We start from the raw sequence: 9,396 nt of genomic DNA, 5'->3' as shown, positions 1-9,396 counted from the left end.
TGGGTCCCTGCAGGTCAGCGGGGGGGGGGGTGGAGCCTCCCCACCCCCGCCCCTCTGTGAAGCCACGCCCCCCGCCACGCCCTTCCCCCTTTGAGGGAGGGGAGCGATCCGTCCGGTTCAAGCCGGTTTTGGGGGGGGGTACCCCTTCCCCCCCAAGTAACACCCCCTCCATGGGGGAATCCGGGGACCCCAAAGGGGACCCAGGTGTCCCCCCATTGGCAGCTCCCCCCCTCCCCGGGAGGGACCCAGACGTCCGGGACCCCCCAAAAGAGGACCCCGGCATCCGGGTGACCCCTCCTCCCCCCAAGGGGGACCCAGGTTTGTGGGTGACACATCCCCCCCCAAAAAAGGCGACCCCCTCCCATAGGGGACCCCCGCTACCTCCGTCCGCTCCCGCTCCCGCCGCCGCACGCGCTGGGGAATCCCCCGTCCCAGCGTGCCCCGCGCGAGGGGCGGGGCGAGGGGCGGGTGTGACGCCGCGCCGCCATCTTGGATGAGGGCAGAAGGGCGCGGGGGTGGGGTGGGGGCGGGTCTCCTGCCCATACCCCTCCCCTCCCCCCCCAAAAAAGGGACCGGGCAGCCCCTCCCCCCCCCCCCCCCGGTGCCCTTTGCCCCCGGAGGGGGAGGGGTGGATCATTAACAGGGGTGCTGAGGGAGGGCCCTGGGACCCCCTGCCCCCACCCAGGGCACCCAGGCAGATGGGTGACCCCCCTCCCCCCTCAGGGGACTTCGCCCCCTCCCCCCCCTTCTTCCCCGAGGCTGCCCCGGCGGTGAACCAGGTAGGGACCGGGCCCGAACCCCGGGTCCCCCCAAAGGCCTGGGACCCCCAAATACCTGGGACCCCCCGAACCCCCGGGTCCCCCAAAGGCCTGGGACTCCCCAAATACCTGGGACCCCCCGAACCCCCGGGTCCCCCCAAAGGCCTGGGTCCCCCTAAAGCCCTGGGACCCCCCGAACCCCCGGGTCCCCCCAAAGGCCTGGGACCCCCAAATACCTGGGACCCCCAAACCCCGGGTCCCCCCAAAGGCCTGGGACCCCCAAATACCTGGGACCCCCCGAACCCCCGGGTCCCCCAAAGGCCTGGGACCCCCAAATACCTGGGACCCCCGAACCCCCGGGTCCCTCCCAAAGGCCTGGGACCCCCAAATACCTGGGACCCCCCCGAACCCCCGGGTCCCCCAAAGGCCTGGGACCCCCAGATACCTGGGACCCCCGAACCCCCGGGTCCCCCCAAAGGCCTGGGACCCCCTAAAGCCCTGGGACCCCCCCGAACCCCCGGGTCCCTCCCAAATGCCTGGGACCCCCAAATACCTGGGACCCCTGAACCCCCGGGTCCCCCAAAGGCCTGGGTCCCCCTAAAGCCCTGGGACCCCCTGAACCCCCGGGTCCCTCCCAAAGGCCTGGGACCCCCAAATACCTGGGACCCCCTGAACCCCGGGTCCCCCCAAAGGCCTGGGACCCCCAAATACCTGGGACCCCTGAACCCCCAGGTCCCCCCAAAGGCCTGGGACCCCCAAATACCTGGGACCCCCTGAACCCCGGGTCCCCCCCAAAGGCCTGGGACCCCCAAATACCTGGGACCCCCGAACCCCCGGGTCCCCCCAAAGGCCTGGGACCCCCTAAAGCCCTGGGACCCCCCCGAACCCCGGGTCCCCCCAAAGGCCTGGGACCCCCTAAAGCCCTGGGACCCCCCCAAACCCCGGGTCCCCCCAAAGGCCTGGGACCCCCAAATACCTGGGACCCCCCCCGAACCCCCGGGTCCCCCCAAACGCCTGGGACCCCCCCGAACCCCTGGGTCCCCCAAACACCTGGGTCCTCCCTGCACCCCTGGGTCCCCCCAAAAACCTGGGACCCCCCAAAACTCCTGGGTGACCCCCTGGAATCCCTGGGTCCCCCAAACCCCTGGGTCCCCCCTCAATTCCTGGGTCCCCCAAACACTTGGGTCCCCCACACCCCTGGGTCCCCCGAAAGTCCTGGGACCCCAAAACACTTGGGTCACCCCCAATCCCTGGGTGCCCCCAAAGGCCTGGGACCCCAAAACTCCTGGGTGACCCCCCGAATCCCTGGGTCCCCCCAAACCCCTGGGTCGCCCCTTGATTCCCGGGTCCCCCAAAGTCCTGGGTCCCCCAAACACTTGGGTCCCCCCACACCCCTGGGTCCCTCCAAAGGCCTGGGGCCCCCAAACTCTTGGGTCTCTTTTTACAGGCTCCTGGTCCACATCCCGGATGCCTGGGGTCCCCCGATTTCTGGGTCCCCCCAGACCCCTGTGCCCCCCCAACTCCTGTATCCCCCAACTCCTGCATCCCCGGACCCCGGGTGCCCCCCGACCCCTGGGTCCCCCCCCAGACCCCCTGTGACCCCCCCAGACCCCCTGTCCCCCCCCCAACTCCTGTATCCCCCCAACTCCTGTATCCCCCGGACCCCGGGTGCCCCCCCGACTTCTGGGTCCCCCCAGACCCACTGTGACCCCCTGACCCCCTGTGCCCCCGCAACTCCTGTATCCCCCAGACCCCTGGGTGCCCCCCTGAATTCTGGGTCCCCCGGACACTGGGGACCCCAAACCCCTGAGTCCCCCCCGACCCCTGGGTCCCCCCCAGACCCCCTGTGCCCCCAGACCCCCTGTGCCCCCCAACTCCTGTATCCCCCAACTCCTGCATCCCCGGACCCCGGGTGCCCCCCCCGACCCCCTGGGTCCCCCAGACCCCTGTGACCCCCCCAGACCCCTGTGCCCCCCCAACTCCTGTATCCCCAACTCCTGCATCCCCGGACCCCGGGTGCCCCCCGGCCCCTGGGTCCCCCAGACCCCTGTGACCCCCCAGACCCCCTGTGCCCCCCAACTCCTGTATCCCCCAACTCCTGCATCCCTGGACCCCGGGTGCCCCCTGACCCCCTAGGTCCCCCCAGACCCCTGTGACCCCCCCAGACCCCCTGTGCCCCCCCAACTCCTGTATCCCTAACTCCTGCATCCCCCGGACCCCCGGGTGCCCCCCCCGACCCCCTGGGTGCCCCCCGGACCTCGGGGTCCCCCCGGCCCCCCCCGGGGGGGTGGGGGGTGTTGGGGGGGGCCTTCCTGCAGGCGGCGCTGGTCTGCGGGGGGGCGCGGGCGCGGGGGCTCTGCCTCCGGCCGCTAGGGGGCGCCTTCGGGGCCAGGGCGGGGGCGGCGGCTTGGGTGGGCTCCGCCCCCTTGGCCGCCCTCCAGCTGGGGGGTGAGCGCTAACTGGGGGCACTGGGAGCACTGGGAGGGCCCCCATCCACCCATCCGGGGTCCCAACCCGCCAGTATGGGGCACTGGGAGACACTGGGAGCACTGGGAGGGGCCCTACCCTCACTCCGGGGTCCCCATCCCACCAGTAAGGGGCACTGGGAGCACTGGGATGGTCCCTACCCACCCCTCCAGGGTCCCCATCCCACCAGTAAGGGGCACTGGGAGCACTGGGAGGGCCCCTATCCTCCCTCCGGGGTCCCCATCCCACCAGTAAGGGGCACTGGGAGCACTGGGATGGTCCCTACCCACCCCTCCAGGGTCCCCATCCCACCAGTAAGGGGCACTGGGAGCACTGGGAGGGCCCCTATCCTCCCTCCGGGGTCCCCATCCCACCAGTAAGGGGCACTGGGAGCACTGGGATGGTCTCTATCCACCCCGCCGGGGTCCCAATCCACCAGTATGGGGCACTGGGAGCACTGGGAGGGCCCCTATCCTCCCTCCGGGGTCCCCATCCCACCAGTAAGGGGCACTGGGAGCACTGGGGGCACTGGGAGGTCCCCTCAACATCCCTCTGGGTTCCCAAACACACCAGTAAGGGGCACTGGGAGCACTGGGAGGGCCCCTGTTCTCCCTCTGGGGTCTCAATCCCACCAGTAAGGGGCACTGGGAGCACTGGGAGGGCCCCTATTCTCCCTCTGGGGTCTCAATCCCACCAGTAAGGAGCACTGGGGGGCACTGGGGGCACTGGGAGGTCCCCTCAACATCCCTCTGGGTTCCCAAACACACCAGTAAGGGGCACTGGGAGCACTGGGAGGGCCCCTATTCTCCCTCTGGGGTCTCAATCCCACCAGTAAGGAGCACTGGGGGGCACTGGGGGCACTGGGAGGTCCCCTCAACATCCCTCTGGGTTCCCAAACACACCAGTAAGGGGCACTGGGGAGCACTGGGAGCACTGGGAGGACACCTCGACATCCCTCCGGGGTCCCCATCCCACCAGTAAGGGGCACTGGGAACACTGGGAGCACTGGGATGGTCCCTATCCACCCCTCCGGGGTCCCCATCCCACCAGTAAGGGGCACTGGGAGCACTGGGAGGGCCCCTATCCTCCCTCTGGGGTCTCAATCCCACCAGTAAGGGGCACTGGGAGCACTGGGAGGCCTCTATCCATCCCTCTGGGGTCTCAGTCCCACCAGTAAGGGGCACTGGGGGGCACTGGGAGCACTGGGATGGTCCCTATCCACCCCTCCGGGGTCCCACCCCACCAGTAAAGGGGCATTGGGAGCACTGGGAGCACTGGGATGGTCCCTATCCACCCCTCCGGGGTCCCATCCAGCCAGTAAGGGGCACTGGGAGCACTGGGAGGTGCCCTATCCACATCTCTGTGGTCCCCATCCTGCCAGTATGGGCCACTGGGGAGCACTGGGATTGCCCCTGTTTGTCCCTCCGGGGTCCCACCCCACCAGTATGGGGCACTGGGAGCACTGGGAGAGCTGGGAAGGCCCCTATCCACCCTTCTGTGTCCCAGCCCACCAGTATGGGGCACTGGGGGGCACTGGGAGGACTGGGAGGCCTCTATCCACCCCTCCGTGGTCCCCATCCCACCAGTAAGGGGCACTGGGAGGCACTGGGGGCACTGGGAGGGCCCCTCAACATCCCTCTGGGGTCCCAAACACACCAGTAAGGGGCACTGGGGAGCACTGGGAGGACTGGGAGGCCTCTATCCATCCCTCTGGGGCCCCCATCCCACCAGTATGGAGCACTGGGCAGCACTGGGATGGCATCTAGTCATCCCTCTGGGATCCCAATCGCACCAGTATGGGGCACTGGGAGCACTGGGATTGCCCCTATCCATCCCTTCAGGGTCCCCATCCCACCAGTAAGGGGCCCTGGGGGGCACTGGGAGCACTGGGAGGGCCCCTATCCATCCTTCTGCAGTCCCAAACACACCAGTAAGGGGCACTGGGAGCACTGGGAGGCCCCTATCCATCCCTCTGGGGTCCCTATCCCACCAGTATGGGGCACTGGGCAGCACTGGGATGGCATCTAGTCATCCCTCTGGGATCCCAATCGCACCAGTATGGGGCACTGGGGGGCACTGGGAGGCACCTGGAGCACTGGGATTGCTCCTATCCATCCCTCTGAGGTCCCAATCCCACCAGTAATGCGTACTGGGCGGCACTGGGAGCACTGGGATTGCTCCTATCCATCCCTCCAGGGTTCCAAACACACCAATATGGGGCACTGGGGGGCACTGGGAGGACTGGGAAGCCTCTATCCATCCCTCTGGGGTCCCCATCCCGCCAGTTAGGGGCACTGGGGGGCACTGGGAGCACTGGGATCCCCCTCACCCACCACCCTGGGGCCCTAATCATACCACTAAGGGATGTTGGGGGCTAACTGGGAGCACTGGGATTGCCTTTAGCCATCCCTCTGGGGTCCCAATCACACCTGTAAGAAGGGGTGGGGGCTACTGGGGGACACTGGGAGCACTGGGATTGCCCCTATCCATCCCTCTGTGGTCCCCATCCCACCAGTAAGGGTCCCTAGAGGGCACTGGGAGCACTGGGATTGCCCCTATCCATCCCTCTGGCGTCCCCATCCCACCAGTAAAGGGCACTGGGGGACACTGGGAGGGCTCCTATCCACACCTCTGGGGTCCCAATCCCACCAGTAAGGGGCCCTGGGATCACTGGGCCCCCCCCCCCATCCATCCCCTGGCTTCCAGTCCCCCCAGTAAGCCTCCCTGGGGGTCCCGCCCCCCTCGTTGCAGGGCCCCTGGGCAGCGCCCTGAGCACCCGCTTCGGCGCCCGCCCCGTGGCCATGGTTGGGGGGTTCCTCTCGGGCCTGGGGCTCTTCCTGGGGGCCTTCGCCACCCACATGACCCACCTCTACCTCAGCGTGGGGTTACTGGCCGGTACGGAGCAGGGGCTGCTGGGAAATGGGGTGCCGGGTGGTTGGGTCACCTAGAACGTGGGAGGTCATTGGGTGAGGGATAGGGTGTGAGAGGGGTTGTGTCACCTAGAACGTGGGGGGTCATCAGTTGCGAATGGGGTGTGAGAGGGGTTGGGTCACCTAGAACGTGCGGGCTCATTGGGTGAGAGACGAGGTGTGAGAGCGGTTGGGTGACCAAGAACGTGGGGGGTCATTGGGGGAGAATGGGGTGCGAGAGGGGTTGGGTCACGTAGAACGTGGGGGGTCATTGGGTGAGAGACGAGGTGTGAGAGCAGTTGGGTGACCAAGAACGTGGGGGGTCATTGGGGGAGAATGGGGTGCGAGAGGGATTGGGTCACGTAGAACGTGGGGGGTCATTGGGTGAGGGACAGGGTGCAAGGGAACATGGGTCATCTAGAACATCCTGTGGCATTGGGTGGCCTGGACCTCTCTGGGCCATTGGGTGACCCAGAACATCCCACGTCATTGGGTGACCTCAGACAGCCCAAGTCCATTGGGTGACCTGGAGCACCCCAGCCTATTGGGTGACCTTAAACAGCCCCATCCCATTGGGCACCTTAGTCCACCCCATCCCTTTGGGTGACCTAGAGCACCCTGGGCTGTTGGGTGGCCTAGAACACCCCAGACCGTTGGGTGACCTAGAACAGGCCATCCCATTGGGTGACCTAGGACACCCCAGACCATTGGGTGACCTAGAACCCCCTGTGCTGTTGGATGACCTAGAACACCCCAAACCATTGGGTGACCTTAGACAGCCCAAGGCCATCGGGTGCCCTAGCCCACCCCACCCCCCTGGCCGGCCACGCCCACAACGTGCCCCGCCTCTCCCCGCAGGCCTGGGCTGGGCATTGGTCTTCACGCCCTCTCTGGGGACCGTGGGCCGCTACTTCCCGGCACAGCGAGCGCTGGCCACCGGGCTGGCGGTGTCAGGTGCCAGCGTCTCGGGGCTGGCCCTGGGGCCACTGGTCCCGCTGCTACTGGACACCTACGGCTGGCGGGGGGCCCTGCTCCTTCTGGCCGCCATCTCCTTCAACCTGGTGGCCGCCGGTGCTCTTCTCCGGCCCCTGCCTGTCCCCAGCGAGTCCCCGGGGCCACCGCGGGACCGGCCGGGGCTGATCCAGCTGCTGCGGCACGGTCCCTTCCTCCGCTACGCCTTGGCCTTTGTGCTGGTGGACGCCGGCTACTACGTGCCCTTTGTCCACGGGGCAGCCCACGCCCACGAGGTGGGGTGCGATGAGCACCGCGCTGGGTTGGTGATGGGGGCGATGGCGGCAGTCGACGGGGGAGGCCGGGTCGCCGCCGGCTGGTTAGCCGCCCGGCCGGCCACCCCCTTGCTCCGTCACCTCTTCGCCTGGGCCGTGCTGACGGGGTTGGTGTTGCTGCTCCTGCCCTTGGGGACCTCCTTCGGGGGTCTCCTGGCCTTGGCCTTGGCCTATGGGTTCTGCGCCGGAGCCCTCGTGCCCCTCCAGTTCGCCGGCGTGGCCGAGGTGGTCGGCGCCGGGCGGTTGGTCCACGCCATCGGCCTCATGCAGATGTTCGAGAGCTTTGGGTCGCTGCTGGGGGCACCCTTTGCCGGTACGGAGGTGACCTGGCATGGTGCCGGGGGGCTGGGAGGGTTGAGTGACCTAGAACCGGTCATGGGGGGGGGCACCCAGGGCCTGGTTGGGGGATGCATTTCCTCTCCCCGTGGCTCTTTGGGTGGGCAATGGCTCATGGTGGGGTTGGGTGAGCTAGAACTGGTCATGGGGGGCAACTGGAGCCTGGTTGGGGGTCACATTTCCCATCCTCATGGCCCCAACGGGTGATCAATGGGCTCACAGCGGGGTTGGGTGACCTAGAACCAATCACCGGCATCATCTAGGGCCTGGGTGGGGGACACGCATCCATCCTCATGGCTCATTGGGCAAGGAATGGCCCATGGTAGGGTTGGGTGACCTGGATTCGGTGACGTGGGGCACCTGGAACCGCTCCTGGGCCTCTTTTCCCACCATCTCAGACCAAAAATGGCCCCAAAATGGCCCCAAATGGGCCCAAAAAGAGCCCATGGTGGCCTCGGGTGACCTCAGCCGTGCTGCAGGTTCTCGGTACCCCGAGAGAATCGGGGTTCCCTTTGGAACCCAGGCGTGTTCTGGGTGCCCCGACCAACATGCTCCGGCTCCCCCAACCCTTGGGTCCCCCCCAACAGCATCCAGGCAGGATCTAGGGGGGGTTCCAGGTGCCTCAACCCACACGTTCCTTGTTCCCCAACCCTTTGCCCCCCCCCCCCCCCCAGTGGTTTCTGGGCTGGTTCTAGGGGGGTTTTGGGGTTCCAGGTGCCCCAACGCTGCCATATTTCAGGTTGGCTGCGAGACATGACCGGGAACTACACCATCTCCTTCCTCACTGCCGGTGCCTTTCTCCTGGCCGGGAGCCTCCTCATCCTCACCCTCCCCGGCTTCTTCCACACTTCCCAGGGTGCCGGCGGCAAAGAGGGGAGTCCCACCCCGGCCCCCGATGGCCCTGAGACCCGCCCTGATCCCCCCCGATCCACTCGAGAACCGGCCATGTAAAACCCTCTGCTCCCCACAAAGCTCGGCCCGAGCTCCCGTCCTTCCTTCGGCACCCAAGGGTGGGGGCGGGGAGGGTGAAGGGTGGGTGTCACCTGCCCCCCGGGGTGGGGATACCCCACTACAACACAAGGCGTTCTAGGTGACGCATTGGGGTTGCCCAACCAGCAGCCATTTTAGGTGAAAGATTTTGGGGGGGGTAGTTCTAGGTACCCCAACAAGAGCCCATTGGGGGTGTGGTCAGTTCTAGGTAGCTCAACGGGGGCGCTTTTGGGGGGGTTGGTTCTAGATGACCCAACAGGGCCCCATTTTGGGTACCACATGGTGGGGGTCAGGTCCAGGTAACCCACCCAGGGCTCATTGGGGGGGGCTTGGTTCTAGATGACCCAATTGGGGCCCATTTGTGGGTAGAAGCTTTGAGGGGTCGGTTCTAGATGACCCAACTAGGGCCCCATTTGGGGAGGGCTCAGTTCTAGGTAACCCAAGTGGGGCCCATTGGAGGTAGCAGATCTGGGGGGTCGGTTCTAGGTGACCCAATCACTTTGGGGGGCTCAGTTCTACGTAATCCAAGTGGGGGGGGCCACTGTGGGGAGCAGATTTGGGGGGTTCGGTTCTAGGTAACCCAACCAGCCCCATTCTAGGTACCGCATCAGATGTTCCCGGGTGGGCACGGAGGTGGGACCATGGGAGGGG

The 9,396-nt window shown here is 67.1% G+C and overlaps 1 protein-coding gene across 1 annotated transcript; it reads left to right on the top strand.

The window, feature by feature from the left end:
* Positions 1–170: 170 nt before the first annotated feature.
* On the top strand, positions 171–8,706 carry SLC16A13 (solute carrier family 16 member 13). Its single transcript, XM_072848615.1, has 6 exons — positions 171–318; positions 724–779; positions 2,924–3,206; positions 5,976–6,119; positions 6,992–7,732; positions 8,495–8,706. Exons 1-6 carry the CDS (start codon positions 171–173, stop codon positions 8,704–8,706), a joined length of 1,584 nt encoding a protein of 527 aa, XP_072704716.1.
* Positions 8,707–9,396: the final 690 nt, after the last annotated feature.

The sequence above is a fragment of the Ciconia boyciana genome, chromosome 32 (genome assembly GCF_034638445.1).
Source record: "Ciconia boyciana chromosome 32, ASM3463844v1, whole genome shotgun sequence".
In the NCBI taxonomy this organism is placed as follows: domain Eukaryota; kingdom Metazoa; phylum Chordata; class Aves; order Ciconiiformes; family Ciconiidae; genus Ciconia; species Ciconia boyciana.
This window is presented reverse-complemented; position numbering and strand designations above follow the sequence as displayed.

Excerpts from the sequence above, each read along its gene's own strand:
- SLC16A13 (XM_072848615.1), top strand. The coding sequence starts at position 171 with ATGGGGGAATCCGGGGACCCCAAAGGGGACCCAGGTGTCCCCCCATTG. Across the intron at positions 780-2,923 it reads CTGCCCCGGCGGTGAACCAG|ACCCCCTGTGCCCCCCCAAC; the intron begins GTAGGGACCGGG and ends TGACCCCCCCAG. Across the intron at positions 7,733-8,494 it reads GCTGGGGGCACCCTTTGCCG|GTTGGCTGCGAGACATGACC; the intron begins GTACGGAGGTGA and ends GCCATATTTCAG.